Raw genomic sequence first — 21914 nt, 5'->3', positions numbered from 1 at the left:
ATACGTCACAGTGTGTTTTGTGCTTTAAGTTTCTAAGACTAACCTTTTTTTTTTTTAACATAAGAGCTGGATCACTATTAGACACACACAATAACTAATAGTACATTAAAACTTGTATTTGTTCTTCTTGATTGTGTTGCAAGTAGGTTTACCAGGATGAGAACAGTCTGTGACAACCCGAAGACAGTGTGTGTCCAATGTTAAACCTCATGGGAGATGGCCAACATTCTCCCCATTTATCTTTTTGAGTCCTGTCACTGGGGCAAATGGAATTTTTGAGCCAAACTGGAAAAGGTAGTCTACTGTGAGCCTCTAGTAGGAGCGAAAAAACGTGTTTAACGGGTACAGCTGGCTCACTCTATATGTTGAATATGCAGTTACATACTTTGTAAAGAAATCTGCTGGGAGATGCAGAGTCAATCAGAACCAGTGAAAAGGTAAATATTTCCTAACTTAGTTTAAAGGCGATTAAACTTCTGCCGTCAGATGGAGAAAGTTGATCTCAGTTAACTGAAGTGGCTGCTGGCATGCCTGAGATTAGTCAGGTTAGCAATTGATTTGTGATAAAGAATTTTAAAAGAAGCGTTTTGAATCATTCTTGCAAATATCCACAGCTATTAGAAGGTGCTGTGGCAGTTCCTATGTGAATAAAGTTGACAGAAACGGAACAGCTCGGTGTGTGGCAGAGAGGAGAGGTGAATGGAAAAGAAAATTTGGAAAGCAAAGCAAAGATAACAGACTGATGCTTGCATTGCCTTTCTTGTCTTGTTTGTTTCTCCAGTTTTCTTTTTTTTTTCCAGGCCTGTGCAAATAGAATTTTGATGTTATGGACATTTATCATGAGACAGCGGTGAAGCTTTTTGTGCAGCTCCCTCTTCGTTGTTTAGACCTTGTATCTGATTTTAACGGATCTCTTGTATAAAAGATATGAATATATATTTGGATGTTAGCATGCGCTGACAGCCATTCAAGATGGGCTGAATCCTTTTTTGTGTCTCATAGGTATTGGTTGTCTTGGTTTCATGAAAAACAAGGAGGGCTAAAGAAGATTTTTCCCAGAGCACCCTGCAGGTCTGAGTCCGCCCTTGACACAGTATAAAATGGCTCTGATGGAATCTAATGCATTCAGTAAACAATACTGAGAAGACAAAATCTAGAAACATGTCGAAACTGCTTTCAACAACATCACTAAGTAACCCATTCAGACCTGAAGCCGAAGGTGTGTTTTACCTGTAAAAGTTGAAAGATTAAAAGGCAAGTTCAATAATAATTATACAAGTTGGCCTCATAGATGGTTTTTAATTGCATGTTTCTGCAGAGTTCGAGAAAGATAAGGTTTTAGCCCTGAAAATCGCAAAATTAATCCAGTTCAACCTCAACAGCTCAACAAAAAGTAGCCTGAACGTTTATTGAGCAGTTTATTTTATGCACTGCCCGACGTAAAAAAAAAGAAAAAAAAAAGAAAAAAAAAAAGCCGTTTTCACAGCGATGCTAATAGAAGCTGGAGTTCCTAATTCCACTTCTTCTGGTGGGGATAAAATTAGAAACTTTGAGCTTGAGGATCATTGAACTGACCGACGCTCCTAGAATAGGGAGATGCTCGTGGCCGCGCTCGCAGAGCGGCTGACTCGCGCACGCGGCGGAGGGAGAAGGTACAAAGCCCGTGGGAAGGCTGGTGGTGACTGCTGAGACTGCACGCGGACTGTTCTGCTGAACGGGGAGCTGGAGCAGAGTCAGGACAGCCACTGCACATGAAAGCTTACCTCATCATTATCTGACCCGAGGAACAGGCTGCCACACGTGAGTTTGTTTCAGTTTTCTTCTTTATTTTGGAGTCACATTAAATAGACTGTTTCTAGCGCGCGTCTACAGTTATGTGATGAATCTACCGCTGCTGGTGTTTTTAAATAGTTGATCCCATATTTTAACGTAGAAAACAAATCACATCTACGGACCTCATTTGAATCTATTGCGTGTGTAAAATGTATGGTTTTCATCTTTAGAATAAAAACACAAATTTAAATTAAATTGTTCAAATCAGAAGCCGTAATTAGTTTGATGCTTAGCCTGATGACTTTAGAAGTTTGCCTCGTGAATAAATAAAGCTCAGAACGTGTTGAAACCATCTTAATCTTTTCTGAAAGCGGTGTCACTGGGGTGTTTGCCCTGCAAATGTAATAGTCCGGAGACTCCTCTATATGCACATAATGTGATTTGTTGGAGGCAATTATCCTTCCACCTCAGTGAGCATCAGAGATGTGCCCGACACAGCAGACTGCTCCATCCCTGCTACTCACCAAACTCATTTGTGTGTCCAATTACGCAAATCTTTTCGGATGAATCTTTTTTTTTTTCCCCACCAAATTCTTGCATATGACTCAAGTATATCTTTTTGCTCTTTCTCCCTTGGCAACACCAGCCTCCACGCGGCTGAAAAAAATGCTGACTCCCTGGTGAGGGTCATAAAATGAACGCCTCCTCCTGCTGTGATCCCCCCGCCGTCATGTATCAGCAGAGCTCAGGATCTGAACTCAATGCCAGCTGCGACTTGTTGGCTCCTCGCTGTAACTGGACATCTGTGGACAGGGCCCTGCAGCTGCCTACCTTTTCCACAGCAGCAAAAGTCAGAGTGATCATCACCTTCATCCTGTGTGGCATATCCACACTTTGTAACTTGGCTGTGCTGTTGGCAGCCAACAGCCACAAGCGCAAGTCCCACGTGCGCGTGTTGATAATCAACCTGACTGCGGCAGATCTCTTGGTTACCTTCATTGTGATGCCAGTGGATGCTGTGTGGAACATCACCGTTCAGTGGCTGGCAGGTGACCTAGCCTGTAGATTACTTATGTTTCTAAAGCTACAGGCCATGTACTCCTGTGCTTTTGTTACAGTGGTGATAAGTCTGGACAGACAGTCGGCCATCCTCAACCCTCTGGCCATCGGCATGGCCCCGAAAAGGAACAGGACCATGTTAATGGTGGCGTGGACAATGAGCGCCTTGCTCTCAGTCCCTCAGGTAAGGTCACATGGCAGCCTTATGACAAGACAGTTGATGACAGGTTGAGTGGCTGTTCGGGAGAACATGAGTCAGAGAAGTGCAGGGTTAAAGGATAAGTACTGAACAGAAGTCTTGCATTAGGCTTTCCCATGCACATCTGAAACTTCCATGCTGCATAAAGTACAACGAGCAGGTTGTAGACCTTCATACAGGGTCAGGGGATTTATAGTGACGGCAAACTACACATGCCAGGGGAAAAGGAAATGAGTCTTTACATTTGCATGAAAGTATATGTATAAATAGTTAATTATTCTGTGTTTTCATATCTCTGTACAATAATAGATTGTGGCATTTGCTCAACCTACGTGCCTCAGTCACAGTGGGGATTAGAAGTTCAGCAAAGTGTCATTTAATCTTTTTTTAGATATGAAAAACTCTATTTCAAGAAAAACTGGAGGCTTAATATGCAGAAAAAACTTCTGTAAAATAGAATTAACCGTTGTTTTTTTTAACAGACACACGAATGAGACAATTGAGACAATTTCAGTGTCTTCACCAACTTTGTTGTATTTAAAAAATATAATCAAATCTAGAACTTGATGCCAACATGTGTCAAATGTGTTCCATTACATTTCCTTTAAATTACACCATTTGATGGTTTAGGAACTGGGGATACTAGTTGCTGCAGTTTTGTTAAAGATTCAGTGTCTAGTCTTGCTGAATACAAAATTTCAACAATCCACGGTTGCTGTTTTCTTATTCTCCTCATTGTAATACAACATATATTCGCAATGGGAGACAGATCGGAATTGCTTGTTAAAGTGATAGTTCGGAGTAGATTCACCCTGGGGTCATTTGAACCGTGATATCCAGCCAAGTAGCCCACCCGAAGTTTTTTCAATATTGGCTGAACATCAGCTGAGTTACTGAGTTATCCCGAATAGCTTCGTACAAGCGCTAACGGATCCTGGCAGTATCTCCAAAATGACCACACTAAAATCACATGCCATGACACTAAACTTCTACAGTAGTACAAATATGGTCTGTACTCACAAAACGATGCATTTGGAAGTTTGTACATAGTCCAGGAGTTTATTATTATCAACACAAGCCTGATAGCTTCTCTGCTGCTAAAGCTGCGTCGACGTCACTTCCTTGATCTGGAGCTTCAAAGTAAGATGAGGGTTGATCTACTACTGTAGACAACAAAGTATATGCTATATTCTACATGATTTTTTATGAATTTTTATGTTGTAGAGTTGTGAATTTATTTTATCAATGGAGAAATTGTTAGAGCCATATGAACCAACTTGGGCTCTGAGAACCTCAGGGAGGGGTCTCCTGCTGCTGCCCAGAGTCAGGACTAAACAAGGTGAGGCTGTGTTTCAGTTTTATGCTCCTAAAATCTGGAACAGCCTTCCAGAAGATGTGAGACAGGCCTCAACTCTGACAATGTTTAAATCCAGGCTGAAAACAGTTCTATTTAGCTGTGCACATGACACCTGAAAGTATTTTATCTGCACTCTTCTTTTAAATTAATGAATTAATGATTATTTTTCATGTTTTTTTTTTTTTTATTTATTTTTAATGATTGTATTCCCTTGTGATTTTATGTAGCTGTAAAGCACTTTGAATTACCTTGTATACGAATTGTGCAAATAAAATTGCCTTGCCTTGGCAGCAGTTCTGACAAACAAAATATTGGATAGCAATTTCTGTCAGAAGAAAAAAAATCTAAAATGCATCAACTTTTAATCCCACAGATGTTTATTTTCCATAATGTGACCATTACCTATCCAGCAAACTTCACTCAGTGTACTACTAGGGGAAGCTTCGTCACTCACTGGCAAGAAACGGCCTACAACATGTTTACCTTCTCCTGCCTCTTCCTGCTGCCGCTGGCCATTATGATCATCTGCTACACCAGGATCTTCATCCAGATCTCCAACCAGATGACAAAGAGGATCTGTAAGTGTACAATTTAAGACTAGTTTTCAGTTTCTCAAATATTAGATAAAGACCAAGCAAAGACTAGTCACAGGTGCTGAAAGGTGTTGAACACAGAATCTTTTTCTTAATTTTTCAATTGGACTCGACTTTTGATTTCAGCATTTTTTTATGTTGTAACTTACTTCTACCAAGGTTCTGTTTTCATTTGCTTCCTGTTATTTTGTCTTTCCTGTTCCACTTTGCCATTATCACTTCTCTTGCAGTTACCGTGCAGGTTCTTGCCAACTGCAGTACCTAGCCTCAGACTGCACACCAGGGAGCAGATACAGAAAATATGCTTATGCCCTCTTTTCACCAGATGATCCACATACACGCGCATGGGCTAGAAATCCATAGACAGAAACTGAAACTTTTATAAATCTCAGTGATGTCAATGCTGCCAGAGTGGCCTTGCTGACGCAGGATCGCTACACACGGCTGTAATTATTCATAGGACTGACAGCTGGAGTAGTAAGACTATGTTACAGGCACTAATGATAAATAACAACATCAGAAAGCTATGGAAAAAGTTTAAAGAATACATGAGGTGCAAACATTCTCAGAATACATTCTCTCTTTATTAATAGCAATTTGTATCTTGGAGAATCATATAGAGAGGATTTGTATGCACAAATACTTTATACACCTGGCCTCTTGTAGCAGTATTTGCCAAACTGTCGCTGTACTGTGATAAGCATTGTGTGTGTTTTTTTTTTTAAAAACTAGTCTTCTATACCTATAATTTGTCAGAAACATTGTGCAAATGTTTTTTTATGTGCAAGTCTCAAGGGGGAAAGCAAAAAAGTTCCTCTTATGTTGTGGCTACACTGAGCACGTAACGTAGGCAGCTGCTGCAACATCGTGCTTCCCTTATTGTCGGTTAAATAAGCTACACAAGCAGCAAGTATGTGCCATAGAAATCTAAAATCTAATTTTCAATCTTCTAATCATCAACTTTAGTCTGGAGATGGTAACTTGTCCATGTTGTGCAGAAATCTTGAAGCATTGTTCTGGTTTGAAAAACAAAAGTGATGTCATAATCCCAAAATGAAAGTTTACCTACTCATCTTTTCTTTTGTCTCATACAACCTTATGCTCTATGCACTGTCCTCTGTAGAAATAGTTGGTTAAAAAATAAAATCTACAGTTCATTTGCTCCACAAACAGGAGTAATATGTTGCATGTTCAGCATATCAAAAGGAGAATGGTAATGGAAAGGTCCAGACAAAAATATCTCAGCAAAGGTTGAAAGCGCTGCTATAAAATGTGATATTTGTGTAGCCCAGAGTATGAATCTTATGACTTGATACGCTGACCTTTTCTTCACCACCACAAGACTGACATTTGATTCTTTTTTTGAAAATGTATGGACACCCAGAGTGCTTTGAATCTCCTTTGACATTTTCCCTATTTATTTGTCTAAAAAGGCAAAATTGAAAGAATCTTTTTTGTTGTTGTTGGGTTCCCTTCGTGTTTTCAGTACAACAGGCCTTTCTTTTTTTGTTGAATTAAAAAAACCTGAGTGTGCATGATTAACCTTTTGAGCCTTTCTCTGGCATCACTTACTTCTGCAAATCTCTTGGGGATACGTCTTTATAAAAGTATCGTATGCAGCCACTGGGACTTTGCCAAAACTGCTCCAGCTCCTTCAAGCTGTTTGGGTTTCACCGTTGTACAGAAATCTTTATTTCATACAGAAGTTCTCTAACAGATTTATGTCTGTGCTTTTACACTTAAACCACATAAGTGTTGCTTTGGCAATATGCTAAGGGTCGTTTTCATTCTGAAAGGTGAATTTCCTACCCATTCTGAATTCTTCGAAAAACACAGTGGTGTGGTGGTTAGCACCGTTGCCTCACAGTGAGAAGGTTCCAGGTTCAACTCTCAGCTGGGGCCTTTCTGTGTTTGCGCGTTCTCTCCGGGTACTCCGGCTTCCTCCCACTGTTCAAAAACATGCATGTTAAGTTAATTGGTGTCTCTAAAATTGTTCCTAGGTGTGAGCGTGTGTGGTGTTTGTCTCTATGTGGCCCTGTAATTTACTGGCAACCTGTCCAAGGTGTACCCTGCCTCTAGCCCAATTTCGGCTGGGATAGGCTCCAGCCCCCCTGCGACCTGTCCATTGCATTAAGCGGGTATAGAAAATGGATGGACTTAAAAAGTTTCTGTAAAAAAACTTACCTATATTATCCATCATTCCTTGAATTATGATCAATTTTCCAGCTCTGTCCGATGAAGCCCACAGCATGATACTGCTACCACCGTGCCTCACTGTGAGGATGATATTCTTGATATAATGTGTTTGTACCAACCTTTCTGTGGGGATTCTCCATTGCCTTTTGATGAACTCCAAACATGTTCCTTTGTATGGTTGTTTTTTCTTTCAGTAATGCCCACTTTTCCACGAAGACTATCCTTATAACAACTATGATGTAAAATGGTTCAAAATGCCCTTCTTGCCTGTCCCATGAGTTTTGGTGATCTTCCCTTTCTTGGGAGATTCGTTGAAGTGCGCCATTCTCTCAAACTTTTAATAGATTCCCAAAACATATCTATTTAATACAAGTTGTAAAGAAACCAAACAGCAAAAAAGGGGGTATATTTTTTTAAGGCATTGTACATGCATTGACCTCTGACTTAGTGACATAGAAAACCTGCACAAGAAATTACATTTACAATAACCGTAGCTGTACTTTGCATGTACGGCAAATCACAAAATGTTATTTTTTGGGGTGTACATGTTGTTTCTCTTTAGTAATCATACCCATTTAGCTCAAAACAACACTGTTTCCAAAAGCAGCCTTCAAGAAAGATAGTATAGAGTCTCAGTCCAGCAGCAAGAATCCTCGTGATTGCACAAGCATCACTGTTTTGCCTGTAGTGTTGATTCCTGAGATTTTCCTTTTGACTTACCTGAGAAGTCCAATGATGGATGATGGAAATACCTCAAACAATAAATTAACCCACCTCTATATGTCAATGACGAAGGCATACTATTTGTGTAGAAAATGCAAACTTATCAGTGAATCATTAGCCCCTTTCACACTGCCGAATAACCCGCGTTTAATTCGCGAATTTAGCGTGTCCGCTGTTGTGTTCACACTGCCGACCCGGGCTGCCGCGTCAACTCGACTCGCCTTTCGACCCGCGTCGGACCCTAGTCTTTTTGCCGAGCCGAGTTTGATGTGAACACAATCGACGCGGGTCGGACGTGGGCGTGACGTGAGGAGTTTAAAAGACAGAATGGACAACTGATTCAGAACAACAGAGACAGGTGAGGACAAGTTTTACTCTGTTTTAGCCTACATCAAGTTGGAGACATTTTTTAATATGGCCAACTGGGGAGACAAGGAGGTCCGCGAGCTCCTCAGCCCCCGAACGGAGGACGTTATTTACCGCCACATTTCGGGGACGGTGAAAGATGGACCTCTGCTGGAAGGGCTGGCGAGAAAGATGGGAGAGCGCGGTTTCCCACGCAGCAAGACGCACCGTAAAGTAACATCTCCATGAACTGCATTGCAAAAATGAGTTCTCAAGGTGTCCCGCCATCGTTTGTTTGAAAAATTTGATGCAGACAGGTGTATTTCACCCTACCTCCGACGCATGGCTTGTGCCTACGTCATTGTACACGCCCAACATTTTATGTGTTTCGTGTGACGCTCTGCCACTAGGCAACTCCCCCTGAACTCGGCTTCAGGCGACACGGGTCATCCTGACACGCCAAGCGTTCACATTGCTCGACGCGGGTCGAAGGTGCAATTTGGACCCGCTAAGATAGCGGGTCGCAGTGTGAAAGGGGCTATTGAGTAATGTTTGGAGTGCTTAAGTAATTCATAAATGAGAAGATTGATGCACCTTAGAAATGTGTAGAGGGAAAGAAAAAGTAGCTGGTTTTAATTATTGCATTGGATGTTATGGGCCGGAAATGTTTCTCATCTAAATTTCTGAGTCTATGAAAAGTTAATTCATCCAAGCACAAAGTCTTTTGAATGTATTGATTCAAAAGAATGCCGATGATCACGTTGTCGTAATTTTTCATTTTTTCTCCAGTGTCCTCCGATGAACCACACCTCCGTTGCTCAAAGAACAACATCCCCAAAGCGCGAATGAGAACTCTGAAAATGAGCATTGTCATAGTAATCTGCTTCATTGTATGCTGGACTCCATACTACCTGTTAGGTCTGTGGTACTGGTTCTTCCCTGATGACCTGGAGGGAAAGGTGTCTCACTCCCTCACTCACATCCTGTTCATCTTTGGACTTTTCAACACTTGCCTGGACCCCATCATCTACGGCCTGTTCACGATACGCTTCCACAGGGGGTTGACGAACTGCTGCCGTAAAGCTACCATTTTGTCTGGCTTGGGAACTAACACAGTGCTAGATGAGTCTGTGAAATGTACTTCAGATTTCTCTCCCTCTAAAGGAGGAATGGCCACGGGTGAAAAGGATAGCAGCTGCAGACAGACTGAGCTAAAATCCACTGACAGCAGTGTCTGACTGAGTTCAGTCAGAGGAGGAAGAAGAGTATCATTTCAGCACTGAGAGCAAAATATGATGAGCAAGATAAGAGACTTAACACGGTTTGATTAGTTTAAAAAACATCCCCTTTTTTCTTTTTATGTGGACATACTTCTTTCACAATCACACTAATGGTACACATGTAAAACGGTTTATCAGTCGCTTTGTAGACGAACATATCTGTCTTCAGATGTGTCTTTAAGTAAGTAGTGCTTGGGGCTGTCTGTCTTACCTCAGGATTACATAATCCTTTTATGAACTCGGTGAAACATGTCTGAAGCTGTTTGATGGGTTTGTTTCGGTTGTGTAACTGGTTTCCATTTTAAATCTGCTTCCGTATGTACAATATAGAACTACTGGGTGTGCAAAAAGCTTCAACAACACAATAAATGATGACTGTTACCGAATTGCTGCGTGTGTAGCATAGTCAACATAATCTGACTGACAACATTAAAAAAACTGTATATAAAACAAGGTCTTACGTTTCTCTGGTCAACAAATGACTTTGTCCTTCTCTATCCAGTTGACGATGTACAAAGCTGATAATAAGATCTTTCTGTAAATACCCTCTCTTTGCATCTAGATTAAGTATAAAATTGCTGTTGCTGCCACTTAAAGTGAGAATAATGTAACATAACAGATTGTTATATTAAACTGGAATTGATGCGTATCTTCCAAAAGGGACAGGGTGAAAACACTTATTTCAAGTTTCTGTGGAGTCCCGTGAAGTTTTGCTCACCACTTCCTCTCGATTTTGAAGAACCTTGAAAAATAAACGAAAGACACGAACAGATTTAGAACATGATCGACATACACTTTGAACAAGTCTGTTAGTTTCCTTCTCAACAGGACTGTCTAGGTTACAGATGTTGTGAATTTTATTTTAGACCAACCAAGAAAAAACATTTACTCTGAAGAGATGTCTGTCCTTGTGTCACTTGGTCTAATATATACTGGTCTCACTATGTAACCCATAGTATTGTTTGTACTTAGGTCTAATGTTAAGGAGCCCTCAAAACATGCAAAAATGTATCAACTGAATTTGATTTATGCTGAATATGCCAAAGAAGTTATTGTACAGTACAGTATACTTGAACTATGCTTGCTGTAACAAAGTAAGACCCGTTTGTGGCCTACTTTTGTAACATATTATTCTAAGACATGGACTTAGCTTTTGATGCTTTTGGACCAAACAATTCTAGAAGCTTGCTGAGGGTACTGGGAGTTCCCCAAAGAACTACATACCATTGAGGGAATGACATGCTTTTTCTCTAATGGAGGAATTAAAAAAGACCTTGCAAACTGATTCCTGTAAGAATTGTAAATGTCTGCAGTCTCTGCAGTGCAAGCACACACAAAAGAGTGAGCACTTACTCCTATACTTATAAGAGCCACAGAATGAAAAAGTTTCCCGTGGTTAGAAACTGTCATTGATTGACTGCTGTGACTGCCGTGAAAATGAGGCCTCATTAAAAGAAAAAAATAAAGAACATTGTTGTTAAGAAGGGCTTTAAGATGTTTTTTCTTTCTTTGATTATATTGTTGTATATTAAAGAACAGAACTATTCACTTAAAAATAAACAGTTAAAGTGGACACGGCAATATGATTTCAGTCTTCATTTTCAGTCTTGGGTTCTTCTGCGTTGGGTTTGCACACTTCCTTATACCAGAAGTAGGGAGAACTTTCTCTTGGGGGAAGCCTCCTCCTGCAAACAAGAGGATGAGGCTTAAAGCTGCCGTCGGCAGGTTTTCAAAATTCCGAGTCTAAAGTGGGAAAATTTGAACTGATACAACTTTCAGGTCCCTCCCCCTCTGTGGACGAGGTTGTGCACGTGAGTTCACACCAGTGTGCTTGCACACAAGCTGGGGGCAGACTCACGCTCAGCATGGAAGACGTGGTTGGTGACTGTTCTGCTAAGATTAAAAGATAAATAATAAACCTAACGTGATTGGTTAAAAACAGCCGGGAGCGCTCGATTTTTGCAACACAATTACAGGCTTTAGAGGGAGCTACAGAATTCGGGATTTTTCCTAAACAGCCTATTTAATATTCTACTTCCAGAATCCCATGACAGTTCAAGCTAATATGACTAAAAAAAAGTTGCCGACGGCAGCTTTAAGTGTCTTGTGACTGGCCAAATTCCTGGAGGTTGACTGTGACTCATGAATGCACACTATTCCAGTTGCAGGTTACGAAGCCAGACAATACATAAACAAGGAAAAACTTTGAGAAACATGCTGCGTTTCCAAGCATGACAACCCAAGATCCAGATGTATGTGTTCAATCCGTAATCAGATCCTCAGTGTCAAAGTGACCAGAATGACGAATTATCACAGCCAAGATTACAACAAGACATTTCTGTTTGGCATATGAAGACAAAGTACCGTCAGCCTCCTTAGCTGCATTTTTATTCAGTGTAACCATGATGTTGGAAAAAAAAAATACATTTAATGCCAATACAGCACAGATATTTGAAACAGTTTCCCTGACCATTCGTACCCCTTTTTTTTGCCTTGGAATAGCTGTGACTTCCAGCTTCTGTCTCCTTGCACAGCCAACCTCCTTCTGGGCCTTGTTCAATATAACTGTTGTCGGTGACGTGCAGCAAACAAATCCGAACCTTTTCGCAACTGTGTTGCTGTCCAAGAAAAACAAAAGTGCATCCACTGATCCTCGATTGTTGGGGTCTTTGGGGAAGCTGAGGAGGGGGAACTTACTTTGTCTAGCTTTGGGTGATGATTTAAGGTTTAAGTTGATGATACCTCGTTTTAACGCAGATAAGCCAGAAGCACATCCCATTGCCACTGTTCATGAGCAGTTTTTGTTAAGGATTTCAGTTAGTGTTCTGTCATATAATTCAATTCAAAATAAAAATTAGTAATTAGAAGGAGAAGCAGCTACTGGTTAGCACACAGACCATCTATCATCTGTAATTTAATGAATTAATTAATTCTAAACAACTAGAATTATAATAATTCTGTGTTGTGGGAGAATAATTTTGGTAATAATAACACATAGAAATGTAAATCCCGGTCTCCGCATGACCTTGGACAAATAAATATTCATCTGATGTTTCCATCATGCATCAGGTGCTTCAGCAGATTCAACTCTGTCTCAATTTCATGAAATGAGCCCAGTGTACCAAACACAGAAGATAAAGTGATGTTGCCTTACTGTGGACACGGCTACAAATTATAGCATGCTGTGCTCGTCCTACACAACAAAACAAACGGTGGAAGAAAATGAACATGACATGTCATTCTCACTGAGTGCAATACCAAAAAGTCAGGCAAACGCAAGCAAGATTAAGTTTAAGGATTAGATCAATGGTATTAAAATGTATCAGATCTGTGGGTTTTTTTGTATTACATCAATCAAATCAGTTGATTTCTGTTTTGCTTTTAAGCAGATTTTCCTTTTACACTTTTAATATTGGGCGGCTGCTATTATGAAATCAGACAGCTCTTCTGTTTACCTAAGATTTTGTATGCATCTCTCCTTTACTGCCATCTGATAACAAGAAACACAGCAACGACCTTGGATATGGTGTTCTAACCCCTCGGTGGGATTCGCTGCAGTCATGTCCTCGGATAAAAAAGCAAATGTCAGCAGCAAAGAACATAAGCTCACCAAATATTTTACAGAAATCAGTTGTATGGTTTCAGTTAGGTCTCGTATCACTCAGTAAATATTAGAAAAGGTTTGAATAAAACATTCAAAGGAAAGAAAATAAAGGATCATCGTAGAGACTACAACAAGCTCAGTGCTAGATATTACAGTGTTACAGTATATCTGTTGCAGCTCTAACTTAACTCTTATCCAATGTGAAATAAAAGATGGGTTTTTGTTTTGTTAATTGATGGTAGCAACAAGAAAAAACCTACAGCCGAATGGTTTGGATAAAAATGACACTTTTTAATCTTTATATGTTACCCCAAGAGGTGTCATCAGGAGGCATGGCCTTAAATTCCACAGTTATGATATGATGACACACAGCTTTACGTGGTTGTGTCTCCTGATGACCCTGAGCCCATAGACTCCCTTTTAAATTGCATCTGTGATAACATGGATGGCAGAAAACTTTCCACAGCTCAACTAGGACAAAACTCGGGTTTTAGTGATTGGTAATGAAGCTCAGAGAGAGAAACTGTCAGTACATCTACAATTACAGATCTTAGTTTTGAGCACATGTTAGAAATGTAACTAAGACTAATGTTTTTACCATGTTTCCAGTTTTTTTTCCTCACTGATAGCGCCTCCTCAGTTCAGTTTTATATTGAGGGCTCAATATGATGATCTGTGTGTGTGTGTGTGTGAGAGAGAGAGAGAGATAGAGAGATGGAGAGAGAGAAAGAAAGAGACAGACAATATTTCAGTAAAGTACTTTGAATTGCAAAAACTGTATGAAAAGTGCCTGAAGCACATTGAGAAATTTGGAGAGATACCATACTGTATGCAAGGAAGTTGGATAAATGAAGTAGCTTCTAAGCTAACAAACCTATCCTAACCAAATGATTCATTCATTTATTTAGCCCTATGATGCTTAAAAAGACCTCCTAATTTATTACAGCATTGACCAAATAATTTAGCACTGAACAGCTCCAAGTAAGTCTTCATCTTCAGGACCAAATCTTTTTCATAGAAATTGCTTTTTAATGTAGATACATAGCTTAGCCTATGTGGTTTTCCTGTTTCTGTGTGTCAAGGAAATTTTATATATGGTGTCAACTATAATCTCGGTGTAGCTTTTCACTGCTTCCAAAGTGTTTACTTTAATATTTCATGCACACAAAGTTGTCATCTTGCTACAGTATCAGTCTCTATGACTCCTCCGGACACCCTGAAGCTGGATCTGTGTCAGCTCAACAGTCAGCACATCTGGTCAAGGGCAAATCAAATGACAGAACAGCCTCTGGCTTAAAGCGATACTCCGGAGTAGAATCAACCTGGGGTCATTTGAACCGTGACATCCAGCCAAGTAGCCCACCCGCAGTTTTTTCAATATTGGCTGAACATCAGCTGAGTTACTGAGTTATCCCGAATAGCTTCGTACAAGGGTTAATGGATCCTGGCAGTATCTCCAAAATTACCACACTAAAATCACATGCCATGACACCAAACTTCTACAGTAGTACAAATATGGTCTGTACTCACAAAACGATGCATTTGGAAGTTTGAAAATAGTCCAGGAGTTTATTATTATCAACACAAGCCTGATAGCTTCTCTGCTGCTAAAGCTGCGTCGACGTCACTTCTGGGAGCTGGGAGCTTCAAAGTAAGATGAGGGTTGATCTACTACTGTAGACAACAAAGCAAGGCTGCTCAATTTCTCCATTAATAAAATAATTTCACAACTCTACAACATAAAAATTCATAAAAAAACATGTAGAATATAGCATATACTTTGTTGTCTACAGTAGTAGATCAACCCTCATCTTACTTTGAAGCTCCCAGCTCCCAGGGGCCCGTTGCACAAAAGTAGGATAAGGGATTAAGCGGGGATATGTTGGCTATCCTGGATCAATTTATCCGTGATCCGGTTGCACAAAAGTAGGATAAGGGAAGTGGGATATGTTCAGACGTAAGTTACCATGGAGATTTATTCTGTGAAGCTAGCCTGCTCCAGACCAGGCTAAGTTCCAGGATCTATTTAATCTCATTCCTTATCTCAGTCAGCGGTCGCCACAAATGGAAACCAATATTTATTCCACTGCCTAGAACATATTGTTAAAACATTTAACTATACCCACTATCATTATTGAAACATTTGTGATCATTTAAGATAACTGATGATTTTAGATGAACCACTAGATAATTTAGTTTCCCACAGACTACACATAAAGTACATCACCATATAAATATAAATACACATTAGAGTGTACCATGATGTTCCTTTATTGAACAAGGATGAATCAAAGCAAGTAAACCATCAGCTCCTTTCAAAACTGAAGTCACACAGTGCTCTACAAGAAAAAAGCACAGAATCAAAGCATGCAGTTTGAGACAAACTGTTTGTAAAAATGGGCTATACAAATAAAATTGCCTTGCCTATACAGCACAAAAACTAACAAAAATCCCTCTGCCATTGCAGGCCCAACTTAAATCAACATGCAATATTAATTAAAATAATTTAACACATATTGGTCTCTGACCAGCCGACCACAGTCGTCATCCGGGAAGATGGCAGGATTGTCCCAGTCTATGAGAGCTGGCACTCTGGGGGCCCTCTCCTTTCTCAGGCAGGCCACATTGTGGAGGACAGCACAGGCCACAATGATATCACATGCCCTGTCTGGGCTGACTCTCAGGTGGTTCAGACACTGAAAGCGTGCCTTCAGTAGGCCAAATGTCATTTCTATCCAGGCCCTTGTTCTGGCATGGGCATGGTTGTATGCCAGTTGTGCCTCCAGAGGGTCTGCAAATGGAGTGAGCAGAAAAGGCTGGCAGGCGTACCCTCTGTCACCCAGCAATACACCCAGAAATTCACCTGTGAATACAAAATGTTACCATCACAACCTAGTAGTGACAGTCTTAACACAGCCATGATGTTAAAAGTAGTTATCAATAGAAGTTCTGTGGCTCACCTTGTGATAGGCACCGATAGATCTCCGAGTTCCAAAACACTCAGGAGTCGTGGACCGAGCCGGGCCACTTTGCCACAACATTACTGATCAAATAGTCAGCATTGCAGACCATCTGAAATAAGATGTTAAACCAATTAATGCACACTACAGGCAATGTACAGTGTTCATTAATCAACTTTATCAAAAGTCATGTTCACCTGTACATTGATGCTGTGGAAGTTTTTCCTGTTCACAAAATCCCCCTCATGGCCACCTGAGGGGGATTTTATTTTGATGTGTGTGCAGTCCACTGCACCAATGACATTGGGGAAACCTGTAATATGATGCAATGAGTATCTTACTCTGAATGTTAACATTGTAATTGTAATTGTAACTGTAATTTTTTTAAAAAAAATTCTTACCTGCAATCCTATAGAACTCCTCCTTGATGTCACAGAGTCTTCTATGCCCAGGGAAGGAGATGAAGATGCTTGCAAGTCCTTTAATTGCGTTTTTTTTTCACTGCTAAAACAGTACAGGCAATGTGTGGGCAGGCACATTCTTAATAAAAAGTTGCTGCCATGTCCATTTTGGTTGCTTGCTTGCGCTTGACTCAGAGCGCGGATCTCGAAAACACATGAGAAGCTATACAGAATCATACGCGGCGGACAGCACAGCTTTATGCCAATTACGCACACAGGCTCCACACCTCCACACGCATCGCGTCTGCAATCATAACTCATCAGGGGAAATCACATTTTGCCAATATTTTAGAGACCCCCCAACATTTCCCAAATCATGTTTTCGGGGGGGTCTCGTGTCAGTTTCAGGGGGTCTCGGATCCCCCGAGTCCCCCGTAGTTCGAACACTGCCTAATTGTGATAGTTTCAGTGGAGTGGTGAGTGTGTATTTGTGCACTACTTACGCATTCAGGCGGTCAGTAATGGTTAGCCACACTTGCTCCCTTTGTTTTTTAACTGTGGCAGTATTTCCTTTTTGTTTTATTTTCTCCTTCACCTCTTCATATGCTTCCATTAATAATTCTTGCTCCGCTGGGGAGAAATACGCCGCCCTTGTTGCCATGGTGAATCAGTGAATCTATGATCGATCGTGGGGTCTATTTAAGAAAGCCGTGTGCAGCACTTATCCAGGATCGCTTTCACCTGGCTTAATGAATCCGTGTCTGCTCATCCTGGCTTGGCCTTTGTGCAACCAACTAAGCCTGGGCGCCCATGTTTTGGATTCCTTGAACCTGGCTAAGTAACTCATCCTGGATGTCTAAATCCTACTTTTGTGCAACGGGCCCCAGAAGTGATGTCGACGCAGCTTTAGCAGCAGAGAAGCTGTCAGGCTTGTGTTGATAATAATAAACTCCTGGACTATTTTCAAAATTCCAAATGCATCGTTTTGTGAGTACAGACCATATTTGTACTACTGTAGAAGTTTGGTGTCATGGCATGTGATTTTAGTGTGGTAATTTTGGAGATACTGCCAGGATCCATTAACCCTTGTACTAAGCTATTCGGGATAACTCAGTAACTCAGCTGATGTTCAGCCAATATCGAAAAAACTGCGGGTGGGCTACTTGGCTGGATATCACGGTTCAAATGACCCCAGGTTGAATCTACTCCGGAGTATCGCTTTAATGTATGAGAGAGAGAAAAAATCATCACATACAGCTGTAGTGACCCATGACTAAACTGTAGTTTTAATCTGCTGGGTTACCTCCTTGGATCCATATCGCTTATACTGGAGTTTTTCCAAGATTAGCATTCTTTCTGTTGATTGACTATTTTTCGTTTAGCAGGACAAACTATTACATGTTTAGGACTTGTCCCTCATTATTATCTTACCTTTTGTCAGCTGGACAATGTGACCTCAGTCACTGCTAGGTGATCTTTCTCATGCCTGTCTGTTCCTATCACATCTTGTATAGTCAGAGGGTAGTGCATCATGTGATGAATACATCACCACCCAGCCCTCCCTTCAACACTTATCCCAGTTAGATCTGAAATACGATATCTGTACATCACGCTAAACGAAAGCTACCATAGCCAAACAAATTGATGGTATTGTTTAAACCTCTTTCCAACTGTGGATTCAGTGCGCTGATCAACCTGACCCTCACACAATGAGCTAACTTTGAACGGGCCGGTGTTGCAAAGCAGATGCCCTGTTTTAATAGTGTTTCAGTTTGACCTTTGATTTAAAACCATGTTTACGTTTACTGTGCATGTAGCCACTGGAATGTCACCAAATGGTGAGTTTTTTGCATTTTGGCCAGAACCTGGAAAGCTGTGTTAGCCCATATGAACTGTTTTATCAACTAATCGCATTTAGACCATTCAAATCACTACAATGTGTAAACAAAGACAATAAATCAAATAACAAGTAGGGTCATTTTCTCATAGACATTTACTTATAGCAATAAAACATTTCTGTAATGATTTCACATCAGGGCCAAATGCTGTGTCAATCTTTTATATGCGTGGATGTTTTAAAAGGCTTAGTTAAGTTAGTAACTTGATGAAGTAGAACCTGGTAATAGATATTAGTAAATGATTGATCCCTTGAGTGAACTTGGTCTTCGACAATGTTTGGATGGGGGGTGTACTTCAAAGTAGCATCCGCATGACAGGTTTAAAGTTTTACAGCAGATTATTGTAATGAGATGATCATGTTTATACACGTCATCTGTCTGTGGTTCTAGTTATTACCATCTAGTTATCATTATTCTTTAAACAACATTTCACAAGTAAATGCACTCCACCTGCTGTAACTGTGCCATAAAGGAATGAGACCTAAAACATGTGAGTCAGTCAGTACACATGAACAATTTTCAATTCAATTCAATTCAAAATACTTTATTAATCCCCGAGGGGGACATTACAAGCCGTTCCAGTACACGTTTTAACAGGAATTGTTACAATAAATTCAAAACTTCAAATACATTGGGCCTCATGCAACATCCATTCTTACGCACAGATTTGTTCTTAAGTCGTGGGTACGATGATTTAAGAGAATTTGCGCATTCACCAATCTTTTCGTATCTTACGTTTTTCTTTAAGGTACGAACAGAATTTAGTGATCCAGATCTGTCGTAGGAGTTTCATAAAATAGTCCGCTGTTATTCGAATCAAGTTTGACTAATTGTATATACGACTGTATATCTAATTACTTTGACGCAAACATAAATAAATATATAAATTATACCCCATAATTATGCTGACAATGGGCCTCATGCAAGAACAATTTTGTATTTTTATTCTAAATTTCTTTTACTTTTTTCGCACGAAGGTCTCGTACGAACACGCCACGTCAGATTCAACAAACTCTCTTAACTTCGGAAAAAGTGTCTAAACGACCTGCGTAAATGATGAATGTCACCCGTGCGTATGCACATGCACGAGAATAGGAAATTTGCATACTTCACGGCCAAAATTATACCATATTAGGATGTGCTTCCTCTCTCCTGTACCAGGAAGTGTTGAGTCACAATATTGCCATGAACAAGGGTCTCCACTTGAACCAGCCCAGGCAAACCAGAATATGTGGTGCCAGAAGACCCCCTTCATTAACCGCCCCCATCAATGTACCATCATGATGAAACAACAACTGATTGCACGGCTTTAGTTGCAGTCATCGAGCACCTGGCCATGGTGAGACATTTTTTTTAAGCCATTTTCATATCAAACCATTTCTTTTTTTATTTCAGTGACATTACGAACTGCAGGTGACACAGAATTAACAGCAGTCGTAATTGCTTCCCATTTCTTGGCTTTAGCAGGTCCCGTAATTCCACTGCTGACACTGCTAAAAATGACAGATTTTCCTTTTTGGATCTCTGAAAGCAGAACTTCAATCTCAGAGCCCCTAAAGTTGTTCTTTTTGCACCTTGATGCCATTTTCATGACTCAGCACTCAACACTTCATGGCACAGGAGAGAGAAGCACTGCCTAATATGGTATAATTTTGGCCGTGCAGTATGCAAATCTACTACCCTCGTGCACATGCACTTAAATACGCATGAGTGGCATTCATCATTTACGCAGGTCGTTTAGACACTTTTTCAGAGGTTAAGAATGTTTGTTGAATCTGACGTGGCGTGTTCGTACGAGACCTTCGTCTGAAAAAAGTGAGAGAAATTTAAAATGAAAATATGAAAATGTTCTTGCATGAGGCCCAATGTTTCACAAGTAACCACAACATTTGAATTGATAATATTTTCTTTTGGTGCAGATAGTATTTTCAAATCTTACACTGTTCATAAGGAGAGAAATGGAGAGATGAAGGCAGTGGCTGATTTTTACCATTTGTGTGATGAAAATCTGATGTTCATCAATAAAACATCAGTAAAACAGTAACCTGAACATGTCTGACCGTGATATTTTCACTTATTCTTATCCAAAAGGTCCTTAAATATGCAAACACATCAGCATTTTAAATTTACTAGAAATTAATGAAAAAATGTAAATGTTCAAATGGGAAAACATCTCTTAAAGTGTCCTGCCAACAATCTCCTTTGTAGATCTTGTTACATCACAAGGAAATCTCAAAGAATAATGAAAAACAAATCGAAATACTGAGGTATGAGTAAAGCACACTTGTCTTAATTGTGACGACTTTTACTGAAGTGCTGCTCAAAGAATGTAACTGCAATTTTTCTTTATGTCAAACTTGATGATATAGTTGATTTTATAGCCTGGGAATTCCCATGCTGCTTTGCGCGCAATTTCATTCTCACTGCTAAGTCAGCCTGGAAACCACCGCCCTTATTTTTGCCTGAGTTTGGGAACCAATCACAGAACGGGGGGGGGGGGGGGGGGGGGGGGGGGGCAGCAAGACGATGACGACGTCTATGCGCTACACCGAAGCTTGTAGAGCGTTAATCCAACATGGCAGCGGACACAACGTTACCGTTCGATGCAGCCTTAGAAAGTGTTTTAAGTAGCTTAGAACACAAGTTTCCTTTTATTTTACTTTTTTTTCTTCTTCTAGTATAAGTGATACAATTGGCTATGAATCGTGCGCAAAGCAGCATGGGAAGAACCAGACGCCATTTGATAGACATTCGTAGCGCCCAATAAACGGCTCTAGGCATTCGTAAACCACGCCTCAAATACGAGAAAATGCACACCTAGTTCCCAGACCACCATCTCATCGAGACTGTGGCAGCGTCAGCTAGGCTAACTCTTTTATGAGCCAGAGAGAAATATTTAAGCCAATTTTGGGGTAGCTGTAGCTCAGTGGTTGGAGCGATTGTCTTCCAAGTGGAAGGTCCATGTGTTGAAGACACTGATTGTAGAGAAATAATGTTGCATACTGCATATGGAGTGCATATATATGAATAATAATAAGCGCTGAATTTATGGGGTGGCTGTAGCTCAGTCATCCACCAGTTGGAGGATCTGTGGTTTTATTCCTGGTTCTCCCAGATCACATGTTGAAGTGTCCTTGAGCAAAATACTGAACGCCACATTATATCTGTTGGATCCATCGGTGTAATAAAGTGTGAGATAGAAATAAAAAGCACTGTGTGGCCTGTCATTTGTTCTGTAAATGTGGTTTGAATTGTCAACTGGTCTAGAAAAGCACCATTTGAATACACTCCTTTCTAGAGATGCACCGATCAATCGGCCGCCGATTAAAAAAGCCGGTTTTATATCCAATCGGTGACCGGCTGGTCACTGTCGTAATTTCCGGTTTTCGGAAAGCTGACCCACGTGCATAGCAGCTCAACGCGCCCAGAGCAAAAAAGGCTAAAAACTAGCAAGACTCAAGAAGACAACATGTCACTGATTTGGACTTATTTCACTGTGTGCCAGGACGACCCAAAACACGCCGTT

At 40.5% G+C, this 21914-nt stretch overlaps 1 protein-coding gene and 1 long non-coding RNA gene across 2 annotated transcripts; one reads left to right on the top strand and one right to left on the bottom strand.

Moving 5' to 3' along the window:
- Window positions 1–2422: 2422 nt before the first annotated feature.
- On the top strand, window positions 2423–9541 carry LOC142384200 (putative gonadotropin-releasing hormone II receptor). The gene is made up of 3 exons (XM_075470258.1): window positions 2423–3016; window positions 4762–4966; window positions 9035–9541. The coding sequence occupies exons 1-3, from the start codon at window positions 2468–2470 to the stop codon at window positions 9481–9483; spliced, it is 1203 nt and encodes a 400-aa protein (XP_075326373.1). The 5' UTR covers window positions 2423–2467; the 3' UTR covers window positions 9484–9541.
- Window positions 9542–16146: 6605 nt separating this feature from the next.
- On the bottom strand, window positions 16147–16941 carry LOC142384195 (uncharacterized). The gene is made up of 3 exons (XR_012770032.1): window positions 16491–16941; window positions 16287–16402; window positions 16147–16201 (listed from the first exon to the last, which is right to left on the bottom strand). It is a non-coding gene; the product is annotated as an uncharacterized LOC142384195 (long non-coding RNA).
- Window positions 16942–21914: the final 4973 nt, after the last annotated feature.

Source organism: Odontesthes bonariensis, chromosome 1 (assembly GCF_027942865.1).
Source record: "Odontesthes bonariensis isolate fOdoBon6 chromosome 1, fOdoBon6.hap1, whole genome shotgun sequence".
NCBI classification, from domain to species: Eukaryota; Metazoa; Chordata; class Actinopteri; order Atheriniformes; family Atherinopsidae; genus Odontesthes; species Odontesthes bonariensis.
Note: the sequence above shows the minus strand (reverse complement) of the source record. Positions and strands in the feature narration are given on the sequence as shown.